We start from the raw sequence: 22,493 nt of genomic DNA, 5'->3' as shown, positions 1-22,493 counted from the left end.
CAGATCCGGTTCTTCTCATAGGAACATTCCAACCCAATCATACGTTCAGCATCATCCACTTCAGTGTCCGTCTCCTCACCTGTAGTAAACGTCGCTCGTCCCTTTTAAACGTCCCCTCAAAGCTGATTCGATCCCTCGCTTCAGAGAAACATCTGATGTTTCTGCAGCATCTGATTGCAAACCAGATCAGATGATTATCCATAAAAAATAAATAAATAAATAAATAAAGGTCTGGTTCAGACGTGTCTTGCTAGCCGACTGCTGCTTTTGTTACAACCGTGCTGTCTTGAGGTTAGTAGAAGTTAGTAGATAACCTAAATAAAACGTTTCCACAATGTTTGTGTTCATATGGAGGAAGAAGAAGGTGCCATTTTCATTATTTTAAATAATTATTATTGGTAGCTTGTGGATTACTCTTTGTTTGCGTGTGTGTGTGTGTGTGTGTGTAGGAGACTCGTATGGGGAAAGCGATAGAGGTGATGATTCAACACGTGGAGAACTTGAGGCGGACGTATACAAAAGAACATGGCGAGCTGCTGGAGCTCCGAGAGAACCACTTGCAGAAAGAAAGGACCTTTGTCTCACACACCGACCGGGGTAATACACACACGCCCACACACACTACATTTGTTGATAATGGATTAAACACTGTACTGTACAGACCCCATCACCCCCTTACCCAATCCTATAGAAGCAAATAGCTCAGAGTATTGAAGCATTAATGAATAATCCATATTTACCCCGAGATGCAATTTGATCCAGAAGAACACATTCTGAATAATAATAATAATAAAAAAATTTCCTTTTATCTCATTGTAGATGAGCTCAGGAAGAAAAAGGTCAGCGCTGAATTTTACAAGGTGAGCTCAAGATTTAAAGGCGACTGTACTGCAAGTGATGACACTGTTTCAGTAAAACCATAGATATATACACTAGGAGGACCCCCTCCTCTTAATTCATCAGCGTCAATGTAGGCAAAGACGTAAAATCACCATAAATCGTCATGAATGCTATTTTCTAGTTTTTTTTTTGGTTCGTTCCAAAGGTCAGACATGTATTTATCATTAAATCCAGGGAAATTTAAGGTTTTGATATTAAGATAATCTACTTTTTCACAATATAATACATAGTGCTAGTAGGTGTAAGTTTATTACTTACATTCTTCCACTTGAGTAAACTTTAAATGAACAATCACTACTTACCTTATAGCCTACTGCATGTAACGCTGCTACAATGGTGTGACTATACATGTTCATTTAAACATTTAAATTGTATTGGTTTATTAAATAATGATACACAAAGTAATTTGCAGGTGGAAGCAAATCACAAATTTGAGAGGAACATAATGTGAAAGTTAGATAGTTGAGGTGCCAAAGACTGTTCAATCTTTTATTTATTCTTTTCCCGCAATATTTTTGCAACATTAAATAAGTATGTAATAAAGTCACGTAAACCAAAAAAAAAAACAACAAAGTTTGACTTTGAGGCTGAACTTGTGTGTTACACTGCCAACGTAACTGGTGACATCTTTCCAGGACTGTCAGCTGAGTTAACCATTGTAAAAAAAAAAAAAAAGGTGTTTAGTGTCCCTGCAACTTGTCCTTGACTGACGTCTCTGTTTATCACTTGGGAATCTACAACCAGATTCTGATTATTTTATTTAATGCCATGTCAGCAATCAAAAGCTATTTTCATGGCAAAAATTCAATTACAAAAACACAAATATCGTATGAATACAATAAAAACAAAACAAATATAAAAGGCAAGTCATATTATACATTTTTTTAAATTAACATACGATAAAAAAATCCAAACCCTTTTCAGACATAATGTCATTAAAAATGTCCTTAAGTGAAGTAAGTTGATAAAAGATCATTCTGCTTGTGTTAAGTCCAGGACAATCTAATAAAATATGTTTGACAGATAAGGGAATCTTACAGAACATACATAAAGTTGGGTCTTCACCTTTAAGCAAAAAAAAAAAGCATGGGTCAATTTTTAATGTCCTTATTAAGAGCTTCGGAATCTACAAACTTTGTTGTTTTTTCCTAGCTGTTAAAAACTAATGGGTAACTAGTATGGATTAGCTGCGGTTGTTAACCAAGGACTAAAACAAACCAACGGAACAAGAAATATAATTTCCTACCCTTCAATATCATAAAACACATTCTCACTTGTGAAATGTAATCCCTTGCTGTCTGGTTTTTAGATTTATTTCGTTTGAACATCATCGTCAATGCATTTAAAGTACAAGAGCCCTGTATAAAGATGGCGGCATTTTTAGGACCCCAAGGCGACATCTAGTGTATAGATATCTATGCAGTAAAACTATGATGATGCTGCTGAATGCTCAGTTCTGATTGGACAGAACGTGTGGATTTGTTTCAGAAATGAGTCTCCAGTGTCTGAGGTCAAGCTGTAAGACACACACATAGCTGTCAAGGAGCTGTTACTATAAAAACGATTAATTGACACCACCTGTCCAATCAGAATCCAGGAAATCACCAGCGCTCTTATGTTGGTGTCTTAAATATATAAGGCGTTATTTAGTTTAACTTTCATGGTCTTTTCATAAAGCGGTTTGTGTTTGTAGGTGGCAGCCCGACGCGTCAGTATAGCCGCCATACCGCGCAGCGCCGGAGCGTCGTCTCCCAGTGACATGGTGAGAAATCAAATGTGCAGAGCTTTTAAACAATTTCAGATGGATTTAGAGAGACAGAGAGAGCGAGTGAGTCTAAAGCTTTGATGAGAGAGAGAGAGTCTGAAGCTCGGTTGAGAGACAGTGACCAGCTGTGTTTTTAAATCCACAGGCTAAAGATGTCATGGACGCAGGGATGGAGAAGCTGGGTCATCGGTCACCCAGGTATGTAGTAGGACTCCAGGTGTTAATGGACAGCATTCTGTTTAATGATTTATATTTCAGGAAGTGAAAAGTGGGGGGCACGGTGGCTTACTGGTTAGCCTCACACCTCCAGGGTTGGGGGTTCGATTCCCGCCTCCACCTTGTGTGTGTGTGGAGTTTGCATGTTCTCCCCGTGCCTCGGGGGTTTCCTCCGGGTACTCCGGTTTCCTCCCCCGGTCCAAAGACATGCATGGTAGGTTGATTGGCATCTCTGGAAAATTGTCCGTAGTGTGTGATTGCGTGAGTGAATGAGAGTGTGTGTGTGTGTGCCCTGCGATGGGTTGGCACTCCGTCCAGGGTGTATCCTGCCTTGATGCCCAAAGACGCCTGAGATAGGCACAGGCTCCCCGTGACCCGAGGTAGGAAAATAAGCGGTAGAAAATGAGTGAGTGAGAGTGAAGTGAAAAGTTTGCCATTTGGGTTATTTTTAAAAACGTCATCTCAGTCCCTGAGTGAGCAGAGGAACAAGTGACACTAGACTACGATCAGGTTTTGGTTTCATCTCAGCACTTTGGGACTGTGTGTGTGTGTGTTTGTGATGCTTCACAGGAACGTGCTTGGAAAGAGCACACAGCGGCTGCCTCTAAAGCGTTTTATTAGTTGCTCGGAGACAGAAGTTCACACTCTTACGAATAGGTAAGAAAGGTCCTGGAACTCCAGCCGCCACCGCCGCCTGCTTCTGACGTCCCAAAAAACGTCATCCGTTAATTTCTGCACTTAACGTTTTGCATCATCAGCTTCACTGAGACTCAGGTCCTGGTTTGACCTGCCTAAAAGGGTTGACTCTCTGTAGACTTTCTTGCTTTCAAGCAGCCACCATGAAGGGAAATCCAATGGAAATGATTTGTTTTAAATGAAACGATGATCCTGTCTTTAAAATGAACAACTGACTCACTGTTCTGTGATTCGCTTCACTACAGAAGTGCAGCTGTGATCATAATTAAAATGTAATATAGTCTTTTATAATATTTGTTGGAATGAAATACGATGCTGTTTTATGTTATTCCACAACTCAGCGCTGTTGATTCATTTCCTGTAACAGCGGAAATTAAAATCCTATAGCTTTGTATTAATTCGCTTGTTTCCATAGTAACAACTCAATCGCAGGATCATGGAGCTTTTTTGTTAGATGTTTATGTAACGTCCACTGAAGGAGTCTCCACTGTCTGCGCTAACTTTACAAATCTTCAGTAGTGTTAGTTTAGGAATTTTTCCGAATGTTTGAGTAATTAAATAGACAAAACTTATTATTATAGTGAATATTACTCCTTTATTTATTTTCTAACTGCATAGCTAGCTATCCGACGACAAACACTCTCGCTCTCTCCCTCTTTCTCTGTCTCTCTCCCACTCTCTCTCTCTTTCTCTGTCTCTCTCTCTTTCTCTCTCTCTCTCTTGTGCTCTCTCTTTCTCTCTCTCTCTCTTTCTCTGTCTCTTTATCTTACTCTCTCTCACGCTCTCTCTCTCTCTCTCACTCTCTTTCTCTGTCACTCTCTCTCTCTCTCTCTCTGTCTCTCTCTTACTCTCTCTCTCACACGCTCTCTCTCTTTCTCTTTCTCTGTCTCTCTCACACTCTCTCTTTCTCTGTCTCTCTCTCTTTCTCTGTCTCTCTCTCTCTCTCTCTCTCTCTCTCTCTCTGTCACTCACTCTCTCTTTCTCTGTCTCTTTCTCTGTCTCTCTCTCTCTATCTCTCGCTCTCTCTTGCACTCTCTCTCTCTCTCTCTCTCGCTTTCTGTTCAAGGAGTTACATGTAAAAACACTTGAAGGCCACAGGAACACTCAGAAATAAGTTTTAGTATCAGGAAATATTCACCCTGAACAATCTTGAAGCTCTCTATATTTAGAACTATATTATTTATATCCAGTGGCATACGGGCATCATTTTATTCCCGAAATCCCACGTTGCCCACAATGCCGTTCGACCTCCTACTGATTGTGGTGTGTTTGGATGCTTTAGTTTATTTACAGCTGTTTCACCTCCTCATCTGTACCCGGTGTCGAGACTCTGGGGTAACTCCGTATAGCCGCATCATTTAGATATGCTACGCAACATTCAGGATGCTGGAAAATAGTGAAAAAAGATACCATGTTTTTAATGTGCTAACTGCTAACCCTGAATGTTATAATCACATTTGACTAGTTTGCACATCATAAAAATTTCAGTTTAAACATATAAACGTATGTAAAGTGATTCAGGGTGAACTTTTCCTTTAAAACAAAACTCCAGCATGATCAGTAACCTTACAGTGAGGAGATTCCGTTTATTTTAGCTTTCGCCTGAAAGCGTCATGGATTATCGCTTTTACAGCATGATTTCAGTCCACTTTTTTTTTTCTTGCTTTTTCTTGTATTTTCATCTGCTTTTTAATGCATTATCTCTGTGTGGTGTGTGCGAGGGTTTTTTTTTTTTTTTTTTTTTTTTAAACTATCATTTTTGCACATCTAATCAATCAGGACAAAATGTGAAGTTTAATCATGTTAGCATGCTGCATATAGCAATTCCTTTTCCAAATGTCTTTCCTGTCAGTTTAGTTTAAAATCATCTGAGAAACCTTATCTGCAGAATGTGTTTTAGCTATCATTAGCAGCAAAGATTATTTTTATTATTATTATCATCACCTAGAAATCCAGGTTAGGTTAAATAAGTGGATCCTGGATTTGGCTATCTGGCTGGAAATAAAATAGATACTTATGTCCGATGTTTGTTTACAATTTGGAAATTCTATCAGGTTCGCTTAATTTAGCTACGTGGCTAGTATTAGCACAGGGAAGATAATGGAGAGACTTTAAATCTTCTCTCAGAAATCCAGTCCAGGTTGGTTCATTCAGATGGCTGGTTAGCATTAGCAATGGATACCTAACATTTTATGAAGACACTCTGACCAGTTAGCTTTTATTAGTTATTAGGTTCTTTTAGGCTAGCTTTAACAATAAAGAAGATCAATTTGAATTTATAATCAAACACTGACAAAAAAACATATAAATGACCAAAAGCTATTCACAAGATTCCTTAATTTAGCTAGCTGGCTAGTCTTTCCTTTTATAATTCCTGTCAGTTTAGCATTACTCAGGTAACTGGATAATATTCTAACAGTAAAGGCTTTAAATAAAGATATAAATCATGTCTATTTAGTTTAATTAAGATAGTTAGCTATGGACATTTTGAATAAAAGCCCTAAAAAAAATCCTTTCAGACATTTTTGTCTATTTAGATTACATTAGTTAGCCTCCTAGCCAAAAGCAGAGTGAAAATTAGTTTAGCAGATATTTGATTAGCTTATCAGAAAGAAAATCCCAGAAATTTTTATTGTCGTTTTTTTCATTCCAAAAGCTAGTCACTTAGCTAGTCACTTCGCTATAATCTGCTTGTCAGCTAGAAACTTCTGAGAGGATTTTGAGGTATGTTATCTAGCCAGCATTAGCAGTGAGGGTCATGAACATTTATATATCTGGCTTAAAATATCCTCTCGGGAATCCTGTCAGTTTAACCTGTGTCCGCTAGTTTAATTTGTGTGGTGTTATATTACTGTATATAAGAGCTTTGCAGTGTCGTTTCTACATGCTTCCTAGCTGTAGCTTTCTCAAAAATATCTTTCTATAGATATAGATATGTAGACAGTCATGAGTTATGATGGTCCAAGCGTAAGTTATGTCGAACACACTTTTCTCTCACACACACTTTCTTGCACACTTTCTCACACTATACTGAAGACTGAATGGAGCTTGTGCATGCGAGCTGCATGGAAATTGTGAGGCTCATGCTGTTTGTGCTCTGTGCTTTTTCTGTGTAGCTATAACGGCACAAAAACTCAACCATCTCCACTATTTCTTTATAGCAATTGTTCATGTTATTGTGTTTTCTTTCCAAAACAGCGATTCGAGTCCCATTCCGACCAGCAATCCAAGTCCTACAAGCGAAATGGCCTCACCTTTTGCAGTGAAAGCGGCTCATTCTGAGCTCGAGGCTCCCAAAGGCGTCTGCACCTGGGCGGCATTGATGGTGGTGCTGGCCGCGTTCGTAGCGGTGTTGGGCAAGATGCTGATACAACCGGCTGCCGATGCAGCTCCTGTAGGCACCGGTGACTCCTGGATGGCCATCCAGCAGATTCTTTGGCCCTACACAGGGCTCCGGCACAACGGTCAGCCTCCTGTTTAACATGATCAGACTCCTAGTGGGTGGAAGGCTAATAGCATCCAAGAAATCATGATGCAATTTTTACAAACGGCAAATCGACTGCATGGAGGAAAAGTATGACCAAGTACACTTTATTATTTTTTTTCTTATCCTTAATGACAGATAAGAACCTTATCACATGGTTAGCAATTATATAACGAGAAAATGTTTTAAGTGAGCTGGAAACTTCCTGAGCTGATTCTCTGGACATGGACGGAAACAGCTACCTTTTTAAAAAAATATAATATAATTTTTTTTTCTTCAACATTATGATGATATCGACGTTTTTACTGACGCTTGAAGGAGTAATGAACATCCGTTTAAAACAAACAAACAAAAAACGATTAATTATTATTTTAAAGTTTATTTCTTTCGTGAGAGTTTAAATGGGGTTTCAATAATGTACAAGCAAATTTTATTCTTCTTCAGTTTCAAAACTTTTTTATTACTATTATAAAGTTTTTGGTTTAATGTGCACTGGCATGGATTTAAGGATGGGGAGGAAGAACGAACTTTTACACAATAAAGTTAATAATCCAGTTGCATTCACAACTTGCTCCGGATATCAGACATGTCGTGGATTTTAATGTGTTTATTTTTTAAATGTTTTTCTCCCCTCATCTACACTTTCTCTGTACTTTTTTTGTTTTTGGTATAAAATCATTGAATTAGAATTTTTCTGAAAGCAAAACTGGGTCCAGGTTCCCCAGTCTGATGTGGATTCAGGTTTTCACCTTGTTGGTGAGGAATTGATTGAATTAAAAGATCCCGGTTACTAACTTTTTTCCTCAGTTCACTATCTTGCCTACACATTACATTTCACACCCAGTAACTTTTACAATCCTAATGTTTAGGGGAATTGCATACATTTTTATGCCATTTGTGCATTTAAAGTTCAAGGTTGTACAACATATAAAAGGTTTACACACCTGTCTTAAAATGGCAGGTTTCACACACTTACATCGTGAACTTTCAGCGTACAAAAATTAAGTCGAAACCAATCGAATACTTTTTACGAGTCTAAAAATAAAAAGGTTGCACAGTGTTTTATAACGGGTGTGAATCACTACAAACAGAATACATGGTGTAACGTGGTGCTGGTAGCATCGTACTTTGGAATTTAGGGAATCATGAAGACCTTCGTCTGTTTGCTAGTAAGCTTTGAATATCAAAAGAAAAAAGTAATTATTACTTCAATGTTGGAAAAACATGATTTTACTTTTTTTTTTTCTTTTTCTTTTTTTTTTCACAAAATCCAGGGGGTGTAAATTAAATTTTTTATACCCATTCTTTTTTTATATATATATATATATATATATATAAAGTAAAAGCATGTGTGCTTGAGGACAAAGGTTTGTACACTCTTAAGACCAGTGAAGGAGAAATGTTTTCTGTCTCACATCTTGAGTAGTGGTGATTACTTTATTAACCACTTTCATGTTTTCATATTTGATGCAAGGAAACCCAAGATTAAACGTCGTACTATTATACTGTATCGGTCTGCGCTGATAAAGACAAAAAATTATTGCCACCCTTCATAAAAGAAGTTATAGACACAATTTAAAATTCACTAGCATTTTACCTCAATGCCAAAATGATCGAAGTTTCATAGTAGGGGAGACCAGGGACAGTTGTAACACTTTTTGCAGTTTTTATCAATACATCAAAAACCATTTTTACTGGAATAACCACTTTGTTATATTATAAACTTCAATCTGTCAACTGCTGAAACAATGTATTTAAGTGGTTATATGAGATATGTACAGGTTGCAAAATTGACTTTAATACAGTCTCTCCACTGTTACAACCATCCCAGTGTACAGGGACGGTTGTAACTCATGTCATCTCATGTGAGCTAGCTTGACTGCTAGTTTGACATTTGGTAGCCATTTATATTTTTAGCTTTCAAAATAGTGATACTATTGGGGGGGGGCTTAGTGGTTAGCACATTTGCCTCACACCTCCAGGGTTGGGGGTTCGATTCCCGCCTCCTCCTTGTGTGTGGAGTTTGCATGTTCTCCCCGTGCCTCGGGGGTTTCCTCCAGGTACTCCGGTTTCCTCCCCCGGTCCAAAGACATGCATGGTAGGTTGATTGGCATCTCTGGAAAATTGTCCATAGTGTGTGATTGCGTGAGTGAATGAGAGTGTGTGTGTGCCCTGTGATGGGTTGGCACTCCGTCCAGGGTGTATCCTGCCTTGATGCCCAATGACGCCTGAGACCCCGTGACCCGAGGTAGTTTGGATAAGCGGTAGAAAATGAGTGAGAGAGAGAGAGAATAGTGATTCTAATAATACTTGTTTGAATTCATAGACATTTGATCCTATAACAGCATCCAAAAAAGTACATCAGCAAGAAAAGTAATTTTTTGACCTCAAAAACAATCTTTTGTAGATAACCCTGTCAGGAAGATTCAAATGTGGCTCCCTTTATGGCAAAAATGGAGGGAAACTAACTGAGCATGTGCACAGTGAGTGTCATCACTCTAGGTTGTTTCTGATTGGAGGAATTCAAGGTGTTACAACCGTCCCCTGTTACAACTGTCTCTGGTCTCCCCTAATGTTTTAAATGAATGCAACTAAATTCATTCTTTCTCATTTGTTTTTTTTTTTTTTTTTTGTCGTCAGGGGATCTGTAGTTGACGTTAACCTAGATATTTGGTATAAACATACAAATTAAACAACGAATATATAATAGATAGGGTTTTTTCCCCCTAAAAGTTCTGTATAGGTATGTGTATGTGATGATAAATAAAGATATATGATCATGATTAATTTGGTGAGATAAGAGTTCAGGAGAATGTGAGCAAGCGAGTAGAACACAGCAGTCTCTGCACCGTATCAACAAAAAGGTAGCGGGTGTGGTCTGATCTGTCTCGCCCCAACGGGCTGATGACGTCTCTGAGCATGTGCAGAAACGTTGAGTGGAACTCTGAGTCCTCGGCCAGCTCTGAGGAGAACCCGTCACTCATTTCGGTCATCATCAAACGCTGACTCCGCTGAGCTCCGAGCAAGTACAGAGACCATGCCTCCTGTGCTACAGGCCCCGCCTCCACGTGTTCACATGCCTATGAGAGGTGTGAAGTGTTTGGTCACTAAAAATCAGGGCTGTCAGGAACTCTTCATTTCCACTTGACCATGCAAGTCTTTCACATATTAGCTAGCTGGTCTAATAATAGGAACACATGGGAGTTGTTCTCACCGACCAATCAGAGAGCTCCATTTTTCCCAATGACTAATACAATTAGTCAATTCTTTCTTTATCGCATTTGTTCGTTCTTCATTTTAAACTCTCCACACTTAATAAAAGTGATTTTAGGTTATTTTAATTCTTATTAACCGTTCTTGCCATGAAGATAGCCTCAGTAGCTGACATGGCAGTAAATTATAGCATCTAACTAACTTAATAAAAGTGAATTCTGAAAATCTTTATAGAACGTATCAATCAATGAATGTGCAAATGAGTATGATATCATATGGTGACTTGTAGTAATTACTGTATGGCTATGCCACTGGTGCGTGTGTGCTTGTACCTGTAGGACGAGATGCTCCTGTCCGCACTGAGCATTCCACTGACTCCGAGAGAAAGCGAAAGCTGAGGACACCAACGCCATCTGCTCGTACACGGCGTGCTCTATCAGCGGGTCCTAAACAAATGACATCTGTGATTCTTGACTTTCAGTTAATAGAAATGATTCATCACTCGTGAATACAAACACGTTAGCATGATTACCTTGGCGCTGACTGTGACGTATTTCTCCGAATACTCGTTAACGAACACGTTAACACCTGCGCGTCTCATAGCTGACTGTAGAGCAGCGAGACTCATCCATTTACCCAGGATATGGTTCAGTCCAGGAGCCTGTTCCATCTGAAGCATACACTGGTTTCCCTGATTGAAAAAAAAAAGGTTTAAAACTTTATATCCATCCAAGCTAAACATAAATGTTAATGAAAGATAATAGCAAGATTTAATTTTTTTCCCTTTCAACTCCAGAAGTATTGGCACCTGTTATAAGAATGAGCATTTAAATCAGATTTTTTGTGGATTTTACATTATTATTTATTCATTTTCTACCGCTTATCCGAACTACCTCGGGTTACGGGGAGCCTGTGCCTATCTCAGGCGTCGTTGGACATCGAGGCAGGATACACCCTGGACGGAGTGCCAACCCATCACAGGGCACACACACACTCTCATTCACTCACACAATCACACACTACGGACAATTTTCCAGAAATGCCAATCAACCTACCATGCATGTCTTTGGACCGGGGAAGGAAACCGGAGTACCCGGAGGAAACCCCCGAGGCACGGGGAGAACATGCAAACTCCACACACACAAGGTGGAGGCGGGAATCGAACCCCCAACCCTGGAGGTGTGAGGCGAACGTGCTAACCACTAAACCACCGTGACCTCAGTTTGTTATTATATTATTTAAAAAGATCTACTGTACCATTTTATTATTATTTAGTTCATATTTTTGAGTCGTTTCAATTGACATTTCAAATAATATATTTCTTTCAAGCTATATATAATCATGACGGGTGGCTTTTAGTACGGGCTGTACGGTTGGTTCGTTCCACGTGTCATTAATTGTAGGTCATTATAAGAACACAGTGAGCGTCCTGTGGTGGTCATGAAGCGCATCCCGGCACTCTGTCGGCTACTTACCTTGACGTTGATGCTGACTTTGGTGAACGCTGTCATGATGGTCAGTGTGACTGAGTCCTGACCCTGAGGTCGAAGCTCCCAGTGCTGAAACGGCATGTTGATGTGCGTCTCCTGGAGCAGAGTGAAGGTGTAGAAAGAGTCCATCTTAATGGAGATGCTGCGGGTCTCGCTGTTGTATGACGTCTCAGTGATGTGGTCCGTTCTCCAGTGCTGACCTACAACCAAATTACACCGTGCTGAAGTGAAATATGAATTCACAAGAAAGAATCAGGGAAAAAAGAATTTCCTAACTGGCCACATGGGGAGAAATCCTTTAAAAATTGCTAATTAAAAAAACAAAAAAAAAAAAAACGGAAATAAAAAATTTATATGATTTTAGTTTTAAAGTCTAGAATTCATGTAAACTACAAAGCCACAACTCAATTTATTACTTTTAAACTTATTTTAAACTAAATTCTTACTCCAAAAATTACATTTTACTTATTAAAAAACGACACGTTATAATTTTTATCTGTTTAGAGTTACAATTAATGTCGCAAAACAAGTTTGTTCCTGTTCTCGAATGTTAAAGCAGCTATAAGTGATCTTTAATTAATTTTTTTCTCCTCTTAATTTAACAAGACAAAAATAACGAAGTTCTGAAGGTATTCCTGTTGCACTGTTACAGAGCTCTGACACTGGAGACTCCTTTCTTTACTCTGTATGTTGTTACAATAGAATGTAATAGAGTTAAACAGCCCCAAGAAATCAGTGGTTTAATTATTTATCGTATCAGATTACCGATTGGGTCCCATCGTGCCACCTGTGGCTCCTGCATGAAGATCACAGACTCGGGCAGAACCACAGTGACCCCTGCAGGTGGGTATGTGTGTGTCGCGTTTTCCTCCAGCGTCCCTGACACAGAGCTGTGATGCTGGTCTGAGGGATAAGGGAAGACTTGAAGACCGGTCTTCAGTATCTGTGGGCACATGAACATGTAAACACTTGTTTAAATTCTATCACTGAGGTCGTTATTTGGAGGATATTTACCTCTGTCGTCTCCCAGCCTTTAAAGGTGAGAGTCTGGGGTGGTAGCTTGAAAAGGTCAAAGTAGTAGACTCCGCCCAGTGGCGTGTACCGATACAGATCCACGATGTGCACCTTGGGGCTGATGGTCTCTGGCTGTATGACAGTGGGTTCAGGTTCAGCCTCGTCTGGGGAGTATTAAAGGATTCGTATAAGAGCCATAGCTACAAGGATGATACTAATATCAAAAATAATAAGCTACTATTTACATTTACAGCATTTAGCAGACACCCTTATCCAGAGTGACTTACAACAACCTTAACCACTCAGCTTCCACATCCCTACTAACGCTAACACAATGAAACACACTTCATGTTTGTGGGGATTTTTTTAAGACCCAGAGAGCTCTCAGCTCTGCTTCATGACTGATGTGCTTGGTTTAACTTCTCTGGTTACTTCCATTTTGAGATGTCATGATGTCAGGGAAAGGGACAGCCTTATAGTCTGTTTATTCGTTTAATTATCCAATCAGCCAATCATTTAGCAACAACAGCAACATAACCCATGACATCATACAGGGACGGGTCAAGAGATGTGCCATGGATGTTGGTATGAATCTGAGTGTTTTAGAAACTTTTGATCTCCTGTGAAAAACAAAAGAATGATCTGAGGTGAATGGCCAGACTGGTTGGCTATGGTCATTCGAATCACCACTTTTTACATCCATGGTGAGCAGGAAAGCATCTCATTAAAACAGAATGAGTTGAATCTTGAGGCTCATGGATTACAACAGCAGATCTGAAGAACTGGAGGTTTACAAGAAGAAAAGCCTTGTCCCTGAGCCCTGCCCCTAAACGAGGACCGAGTGTGAAATTATTTCTGATTCCAACCTTCTGCTTCTCCAGTGGAGGTCCCTTCTTCCATGATGCTGTCCGGATGATCCTCTACCTCCTCCTGTAGCTTTACTGAAGAACCTTTCCTCCCCTCTTTAGCTGAGCGCACACTAACGCTACTCTGAAACCCACACACACATACACACACACACACACACACACACACACAATATCAGTATCTTCGTTTTTAAGACATGTCCTCAGCTCTTACTCTCACTCCTTACCTTCTTCCCTTCTGTCGATTTAAGTGACTGCAGATCGTCCTTTTCTTGCACGCTTTCTCTCACCTCGTCTTCCCCCTTCGTCTCTCCGTCCTCTGGCACTTTAGGGGTCTCACTGAGCATCTCAGCATCTCCTTTACCTTCTCCTCTTCCTTCTTCTTCTTCTTCTTCGGTCTCAAGACTTTTATTCTGTGCTTGTATCCAGAGGCTCAGGTTGCTCAGGTGATCGTAGCGGGTGTGAAGGATCCGCACGCAAATGTCACTCATAGTTAGTGGTTTAGGAAGCTCAAAGCTTAGCGCCACCTCCTCGAAATGGTACCCTTTAAATCTATGTGGGAAAAACATACAAGTTGAACGTCGGCACTTAGAAAATACACTTTTTTTTAAAAAAGAATCTGCTGTTGGAACTAGCATCAAGCATGAGCTTAATGTTGTTGTTTTTTTATGTTTCAGAAGTTTATGTTTTTAGAAACCGTCTCCATTTTGAGAATGTTTTACTAAATTGTTTTTACTATGTTGCCTTCATTTTTAACTTAAATTTTTCTACCCTTACTGTCATGCATGCTATAATTGAAATTAAGAAGTGCAGCTGTATTACCGGGGATTTTTTTTAATGTTAGCCCATAAGCACAGAGTGACGTTATCATCATGCACGATCTTCTGCATGTTCCCGGTCTCGATGTCTGGGCAAGCTTTAGCTGACTGAAACACACACAAACACACACACACACACACACACACACACGATACATTTTCTATAAAAGCAGCTGTCAGTAGTGCAGCTGCAAATCCCAGGTTTATATTAATGCAGTGTAAGGGCGTTAACACGGCTCGGGATGTGCTGTTATAGAAAAATAATCACCTTCCTCTTGGTACTGTTAGCTCTGCTGCTGATTGTTTCTCTATAACAGCACACCATGTTGTGTTTGTTCAGGCAGTATGATATTATCTCCTGCTGCACTCTCACCTTTAGGATCTCCTCAGCAGCTGCTTGGTGTTTGGTGTGGATGAGACTCGTCAGGGACTGAAGTGTGTCTTGATGCTCCTGAATAATCCGGGGTTCAGTTTCCTCACTCAAAACAAGCTCCAGTTCATCTGTTAGCTAAAGCCAGAAAAGCAACACAAGATCTTTTTTTTTTTTTTGCTCCAGTGTAATATCTCTGTATCAAGCTCATATCTGATAATCTGATAATTGGCTCTCATACTCGCAAGGCCAAAGCACATTGTTTTAGGATGGTCTGGATGTCCACGTCTGGGTCTTCCTTCCACAGAGTGATGAAGGTATTGATCTCGGGTCGTATAGCCGGGTTTGGGCTGCCATCACAAATCATGTACCGTTTCCACTACAGAGACAAAGAGCGTGTGTTAATAACAAAAAGACAGGACAGGAGACATAAAATATGTCGTGGCACAAGTTTTAAATTCTTTAGTTATTAAGTTACTTTTTTTTCATGTGCCACTTTTTTAAAACCATAGATTTGCTTATATACACTGAACAGTGACAGCAGCATTTGCAGACATCTGATATGAAAAGGGCACCTGGAGGGCATTAATTCATGTTTTTTCCTTACATACAGACACACTAGAGGGACAGTTTTCTCATGTACAGAGCACACCATCTCAGTTTCATGCATTTAGGGAGGCCCATAGGGCAAGGCATCCTGTTATCTCCACCATAAAGGCACCCATTAGGGCACTTTGTGATGTTTCTTCACATATATTTTTCACTAGAACGACCAGCAATACGGTATTTCATCACAGTTCATTAAACCAGCCACTAGGGCATTTTTTTACAAGCTTCATCCACGAAACAGACACCCTAGAGGGCACTTTAGCACATCAGGTCTATCATAAGGACACCCTAGAGGGCACTTTAGCACATCAGGTCTATCATAAGGACACCCTAGAGGGCACTTTAGCACATCAGGTCTATCATAAGGACACCCTAGAGGGCACTTTAGCACATCAGGTCTATCATAAGGACACCCTAGAGGGCACTTTAGCACATCAGGTCTATCATAAGGACACCCTAGAGGGCACTTTAGCACATCAGGTCTATCATAAGGACACCCTAGAGGGCACTTTAGCACATCAGGTCTATCATAAGGACACCCTAGAGGGTACTTTAACACATAAGGTATATCATAAGGAGACCCTAGAGGGCACTTTAGCACATCAGGTCTATCATAAGGAGACCCTAGAGGGCACTTTAGCACATCAGGTCTATCATAAGGACACCCTAGAGGGCACTTTAGCACATCAGGTCTATCATAAGGACACCCTAGAGGGCACTTTAGCACATCAGGTCTATCATAAGGACACCCTAGAGGGCACTTTAGCACATCAGGTCTATCATAAGGACACCCTAGAGGGCACTTTAGCACATCAGGTCTATCATAAGGACACCCTAGAGGGCACTTTAGCACATCAGGTCTATCATAAGGACACCCTAGAGGGTACTTTAACACATAAGGTCTATCATAAGGACACCCTAGAGGGCACTTTAGCACATCAGGTCTATCATAAGGTCACCCTAGAGGGTACTTTAACACATAAGGTCTATCATAAGGACACCCTAGAGGGCACTTTAGCACATCAGGTCTATCATAAGGAGACCCTAGAGGGCACTTTAGCACATAAGGTCTATCATAAGGACACCCTAGAGGACACTTTAGCACATAAGGTCCATCATAAGGACACCCTAGAGGGCACTTTAGCACATAAGGTCTATTATAAGGACACCCTAGAGGGCACTTTAGCATATAAGATCTATCATTAGGACACCCTAGAGGGCACTTTAGCACATAAGGTCTATTATAAGGACACCCTAGAGGGCACTTTAGCACATAAGGTCTATTATAAGGACACCCTAGAGGGCACTATAGCACTTTAGCTACTTTGTGCATGTGTGTATTCTTAAGTGTATGTGTGTGTATATCAAATGCACTGTGAAGCACTTTGGTCAGCCATGTGGCTGTTTGTAAATGTGCTATACAAATAAAGTTGAACTTGAACTTGATATAAGATCTATCATTAGGACACCCTAGAGGGCATTTTAAAACATTAGGTCTATCATTAGGACACCCTAGAGGGCACTTTCAGAGTGTTTTTTTCACCAGTCTAAAACATTTCACATTAAAAGCCAAATTAACAAGAGCGCCCTGCTGCTCTTTAGAAATGTAGGAAATGCTTGTTAGGTACAAATAATATTGTTTTGGCCTGTTGATGCCTTTCAGCCTAAGAGCTATCTGAATTATTCAGAAACTTAAAGAGTGCCATTAAGAGATCCCTGAGGAACCTCACAGCAAAGTTAATTTAAGTAAATAAACAAAAAACAAACATTTAAACATTACTTTAGCTTTCGCTCTGGCTGTAGTTTCCCACACGTTCACTTTTTTCTGGTTTTCCTCCAGTGTGAAGCGCAGTTCATTCAGCTCATCCCCTCTGCGCTCTCTATCCTGTAAACACATCAGTACATTATTATTTGTTGTGTTTCGCATTAATGAAATCTATCAAAACTGGGTCTGACCTTTGATTCGAGTCTTAGTTGTTTTTCCCTTTCCTTCTGTTCTCTCTCCAACCTTTCCTGCTCTTCTTGCTCAGCAATCAGACGAGCTTCCTCTGACATGGAGGAAGTACATTAAATAAATGTTCATCATTACCAAGGAAAAAAGAAGAAAATCTCAAAAACTAAGAGTTTGGAAATGACTCAGTGCTCTTTAGTTAGTTATAATGGATTAGAAATGTATCACTGTTGAAAAAAGCAAGTAGATTGGCAGTAAAAATGACAGTAAGGACGAACCTTCCTCCTTGCGTCTCCGCTCTTCTTCTTCTTTCTTCAACTTGTCCTTCTCGGCTTTGCTGGCCTTGCCTCGTTTCTTCTTGGCAGGCTTCATTCCCATGATGTGAAGTAAAGAAAAGACCAGGATTTGTTCTGATTATCATAAGGTTACACTGATAGTTTAACTAAAAATCTGTTCAATCATTTAAATAATATCACAGATAAAAACATGAACCTGAACGGTTTTTAGAAATAATTCAGATTGTATGGTTCATGCTTGCTCATTTGCTCTATCAAGTTAAATTGATTTTACTTCATTTCTGGATTAAAAAATAACTTAAGTAAGAAAAAAAAAGATCGGGTCACCAGACCAGAGGTCGAGCCAAATATGCTATATGCTATAAATGTAAATAGTATAAAACTCAAATGTAAATTGTTTATTTGAACAAAAAAACCTTTGCTAATGTTGAGGCAATCAATCATGACTTTATTACTGTTATTATTATTATTATTATTATTATTATTATTATTATTAGTATTATTAGTATTATTATTATTATAATTATTATTGTTGTTATTATTATTATTATTATTATTATTATTATTGTTGTTATTATTATTATTTATAATCATATTTTTTATATATATTTTTTCTTATAATAATAAGATTATTATTATTATTGTTATTGTTGTTGTTATTATTATTATTGTTATTGTTATTATTATTTATAATAATAACAATAACAATAATAATAATAATAATAATAATAATAATAATAATAATAATAATAATAATAATAATAATAATAAATTAATTCTATCTGCTTGCTGATTTCTTCCTCAACAGCACTGTAGCTTTTGATGGAAATGAAACATTCAGTGCGAATTGACCCTAAACTACTGAGTAACTTTTTTAACACAATTTCAGTACAAAAAGCACTTTGACTGGTTCACTCTGTATCATGAAGGCTAAATTATTGCATTTATTTTAGTCCATACTTCCTTTTATTTCATACTTCCTCACCATGGTTTTTTTTTTTTTTTTTTTTTTTTTAATGCCATAAACCAACAATACAATGAGATATATTATTTAAAGTACAAATACACAGCAACTAAAATAAAAGAAATAACAATGCCAGAGGACAAGAGCAAAATTATAACAAACAAAAGGAAAAAGGAGAAGGGTGCTACCCTATACATCATATCTGCTTACAATATTATAAGCTCGAATTGCCTTTTTGCTTTGACAATTACCCAAAACAGAACAATAAAGTTTGAAATCATTTATAAAGCAAAAAAAATTTGGTTTGGAGTCAGACCACTTCATTTTATGAATGTGAAATTTTCCCATTAATAATAACAATTGTATGAAATATGCCTTGTCTTTTTCAATCCCATGATCATTAAAGTGTATCATTATATCGAGTCAACTGTAATTCAATGTTCAATTTTTTCTTAATTAAATTCTCCATCTCAATCCAAAATATTTTTGTATGTAGGCAATGGAAAAACAAATGAAAAATAGTTTCCTTTTCACCTTTACAGAAATTACAGGAGTAATCAATATCTAATTTAAAACGTTCCAGCACGTTTTACCGGGTATATGTTTTTACCGACTTCTTTTACTTTATTATTAACGTAGAATTTATCCACCGTTCGCCAAGCTTTACGGCAATTCACATCCCCAAACACAGAAGACCAGAAAAAACGAGCTGGAGGATAAACAATATTATTAAGTAAATTCCTAATATAGTTATTTGAAACTCTATTTCGTAAAATATTCGTATTACCAGTAAATATTGTACCCTTGATATCTGTAAAATTTAGATCTTCCCCCTGTAATGCATTCCTCAGAAGTATCAGTACTTTTTGGGGAATTGCATCAATTACAACAGCAAATTCTTTAGGTCTAACTGGTATTTTAAATTTATTCAAAAATTCTCTATATGTCAATAAATTTCCATCATTATTTAAAAGCTGACTAAATAATATAATATTGTTTTCAACCCAGTATTCAAAAAAAAAAGAGATTTATTTTTATATGAGATGTCTTTGTTGTTCCAAATATAATATCTCTTAGGTGAAAAGTTATGCTTATAGGCCAGTGTCCATGCCATGAGAGCTTGTTTATGAGATTTTGCAAGCTTAACCGGTATTTTGTCGATTGAATAATTACACTTTAATAAAAAATGAGAGGTCACCCAATTGCTTAAATACATAGTTGGGAAAGGAGTTCCAAATACTGTCTTTATCTTTTAAATATTGAATAAGCCAATTTATTTTAAATACATTGTTTAAAGCATCATAACTCAACACTTCTAAACCACCATGATCTTTGGAATTGCATAAAATTTCTTTTCTCAGATAATGAGGCTTGTTTTTCCAAATAAAATCAAAAAGCATTTTATCTAATTGTTTGGTAACTTTAGGGGGAATGTCTAATGATAATGACACATATACTGATCTGGAGATTCCTTCGACTTTTGACAAAAGCACCCGCCCCTGAATTGACAAATCCCTTTGTAACCACATATTAAACTTCTCATTCGTATTGTTAATAATTGTGATTAAAGATTAAACTATTACGCAGATACTCATCTTTACGTATAACAACTCCTAGATATGTTACTTGATTTGCAATTGGAATATTACAAAGATTGGGTAAATTACAATCTTTAAGAGGAAACAGAACGGACTTATTCACATTCATTCTTAGCCCTGATACACCTGAAAAATCTTTTATGCATTTCACTGCTTTACTGATTTCATTCCTATCTTTCACAAACAAGGCATCTGCAAATTGACACAACTTAAATGTTTTTCCTAATGTTGTAATTCCTTGAAAATGTCCTTTTTTGATGTGAAGAGCCATTATTTGTGTTGCTAATAAAACAAAAAGGGAGAGATCGGACATCCCTGTCTAATCCCTCTATTTATTTCAAATCTTCCAGATGTCCCCCTTGCTAATTTTACAGAACTGGTACATCCTTTGTATAGAGTTTTGATAGCTTTTTGAAAATAACAGCCAAATCCAAAAAAGTCAATTGCTTTAAATAAAAAGTTGTGCTCTATGGTATCAAATGCCTTGTGAAAATCAATAAAAAAGATAAAACTATCATCTAAGACATATTCATTGTAGTCTATCATATCTAGGATTAATCTAATATTATTACTAATGTGCCTTCCTTGAATAAATCCAGTCTGTTCCTCATTTATAATAGTTTCCAATCCAATTTTCAGTCTTTTGGCAAAAATTAAAGCAAATAGTTTGGCATCATTATTTAGTAGACTAATGGGTCTCCAATTTTCTAAATATAGAGTATTTTTATCTGGTTTTGGAATTAATGTAATAACGCCTTGTCTTAAAGAAGTGGGCAACTCCCCCTTTTCAACAGATTCTATGAAGACAGCTAACAAAAAGGGAGCTAATTTTTCTCTAAACATTTTATAGAACTCACTAACAAGTCCATCATTACCTGGAGAACGATTATCTTTAAGGCTGCCTAAACACTCTTTAACTTCCTCTAATCTTAAATTACCATCACAAACAATTTAAAATCATCACCAACAACTTTGGCCTTGTCTTTAACACTATCCAGAAAGTCATTCAGATCATTCATTCATTCATTTTCTACCGCTTATCCGAACTACCTCAGGTTACGGGGAGCCTGTGCCTATCTCAGGCGTCATCGGGCATCAAGGCAGGATACACCCTGGACGGAGTGCCAACCCATCGCAGGGCACACACACACACTCTCATTCACTCACACAATCACACAATACGGACAATTTTATATAGATGCCAATCAACCTACCATGCATGTCTTTGGACCGGGGGAGGAAACCGGAGTACCCGGAGGAAACCCCAGAGGCACGGGGAGAACATGCAAACTCCACACACAAGGTGGAGGTGGGAATCGAACCCCCAACCCTGGAGGTGTGAGGCAAACGGGCTAACAACTAAGCCACCGTGCCCCCCCATTCAGATCAGTAGATACAAATTTGGAAGTATACAGGTCTTTATAAAACTGAGTAACAAACTTTGATATCTTATTTCCATCCTCTGTAACTGTATTATTAATTAACAACTTGCTTAAAGAAGTCAATTCACCATTCCTTTTCTCCAAATTAAAGAAATACTTAGTATTTTTTTCGCCCTGTTCCATGCATTTATGTCTTGACCTGATAAAAGCACCTTCTGCTTTTTCTTGATAAATGTTATCCAATTGTACTTGTAATGATGATATATCCATCAAATCCTGTGCATTCAAATTAAGTTTACTAGACAGGTGCATTATTTCTTTTATAACACTATATTCTTTTTGTCTTTTAACTGAAGCAATATACTTACCCATTGAAATAGCTAAGTTCCTAATTTTGTATTTCATTATTTCCCAATGTTTCCCATAAACCTTCGTTACTTTAGCCTGAAACCAGTGCTTATCTATTAACTTTGATACCATTGTTTTAAAGTTATCATCATTTAATAACTTTTTATTCAACTTCCAATAACCCCTTTTTAGTTTAAATTCAGCTGGACCATGCATATTAATCAAAATTGATATACCCTTATGATCAGTTAATGCTGACGGCTCTATAGAAACAGTCAGGACATACTGTTCCAGTTCATGTGATATTAGGAAAAAATCAATGCGTGATTGTTTAGAATAATCTTTGTTGCTCCATGTATATATTCTCTTGTCTGGATTTTTGAGGCGCCAACTGTCAACTAAACCTATACGGTCACATACATTCCTAATTTCACAACGAGTTTCACTGCTTCTCGATGACCATCGATCCATAACTTCATCAAATACACTATTGAAATCACCCCCATACGATTT

At 38.1% G+C, this 22,493-nt stretch overlaps 2 protein-coding genes across 3 annotated transcripts in view; one reads left to right on the top strand and one right to left on the bottom strand.

Moving 5' to 3' along the window:
- The window catches only part of lrmp (lymphoid-restricted membrane protein), a 37,980-nt gene extending 30,138 nt beyond the window's left edge, over positions 1-7,842 (top strand). The window contains exons 31-36 of one of the 2 annotated variants that reach the window (XM_060889988.1): positions 450-597; positions 820-860; positions 2,594-2,662; positions 2,811-2,863; positions 3,452-3,538; positions 6,776-7,842. In XM_060889988.1, the coding sequence (XP_060745971.1) occupies positions 450-597; positions 820-860; positions 2,594-2,662; positions 2,811-2,863; positions 3,452-3,538; positions 6,776-7,058 (681 nt within the window). In that variant the 3' untranslated portion in view covers positions 7,059-7,842. The remainder of the gene's footprint in view (positions 1-449; positions 598-819; positions 861-2,593; positions 2,663-2,810; positions 2,864-3,451; positions 3,539-6,775) is intronic. The other variant, XM_060889989.1, reaches the window with a different exon arrangement.
- Positions 7,843-9,865: 2,023 nt separating this feature from the next.
- On the bottom strand, positions 9,866-17,770 carry dnai7 (dynein axonemal intermediate chain 7). The gene is made up of 14 exons (XM_060889716.1): positions 17,671-17,770; positions 17,398-17,489; positions 17,222-17,326; positions 15,074-15,211; positions 14,836-14,970; positions 14,467-14,570; positions 13,872-14,196; positions 13,645-13,768; positions 12,779-12,942; positions 12,530-12,707; positions 11,750-11,964; positions 10,807-10,965; positions 10,607-10,720; positions 9,866-10,141 (listed from the first exon to the last, which is right to left on the bottom strand). The coding sequence occupies exons 1-14, from the start codon at positions 17,768-17,770 to the stop codon at positions 9,866-9,868; spliced, it is 2,229 nt and encodes a 742-aa protein (XP_060745699.1).
- Between the last annotated feature and the right edge of the window lie 4,723 nt (positions 17,771-22,493).

Source organism: Tachysurus vachellii, chromosome 16 (genome assembly GCF_030014155.1).
Source record: "Tachysurus vachellii isolate PV-2020 chromosome 16, HZAU_Pvac_v1, whole genome shotgun sequence".
Lineage (NCBI taxonomy): Eukaryota > Metazoa > Chordata > Actinopteri > Siluriformes > Bagridae > Tachysurus > Tachysurus vachellii.
The sequence above is the reverse complement of the archived record's forward strand: the minus strand, read 5'-3'. Positions and strand labels throughout refer to the sequence as shown.

What these genes read in the sequence shown, in the direction of transcription:
- dnai7 (XM_060889716.1), bottom strand. Translation starts at nt 17,770, where the DNA reads ATGGGAATGAAGCCTGCCAAGAAGAAACGAGGCAAGGCCAGCAAAGCC. An exon ending in CTGCTGAGGAGATCCTAAAG is followed by an intron (nt 14,571 to 14,835) that starts GTGAGAGTGCAG and finishes TGTGTGTTTCAG; the next exon opens with TCAGCTAAAGCTTGCCCAGA. An exon ending in AACATTAAAAAAAATCCCCG is followed by an intron (nt 14,197 to 14,466) that starts GTAATACAGCTG and finishes TTTCCCACATAG; the next exon opens with ATTTAAAGGGTACCATTTCG.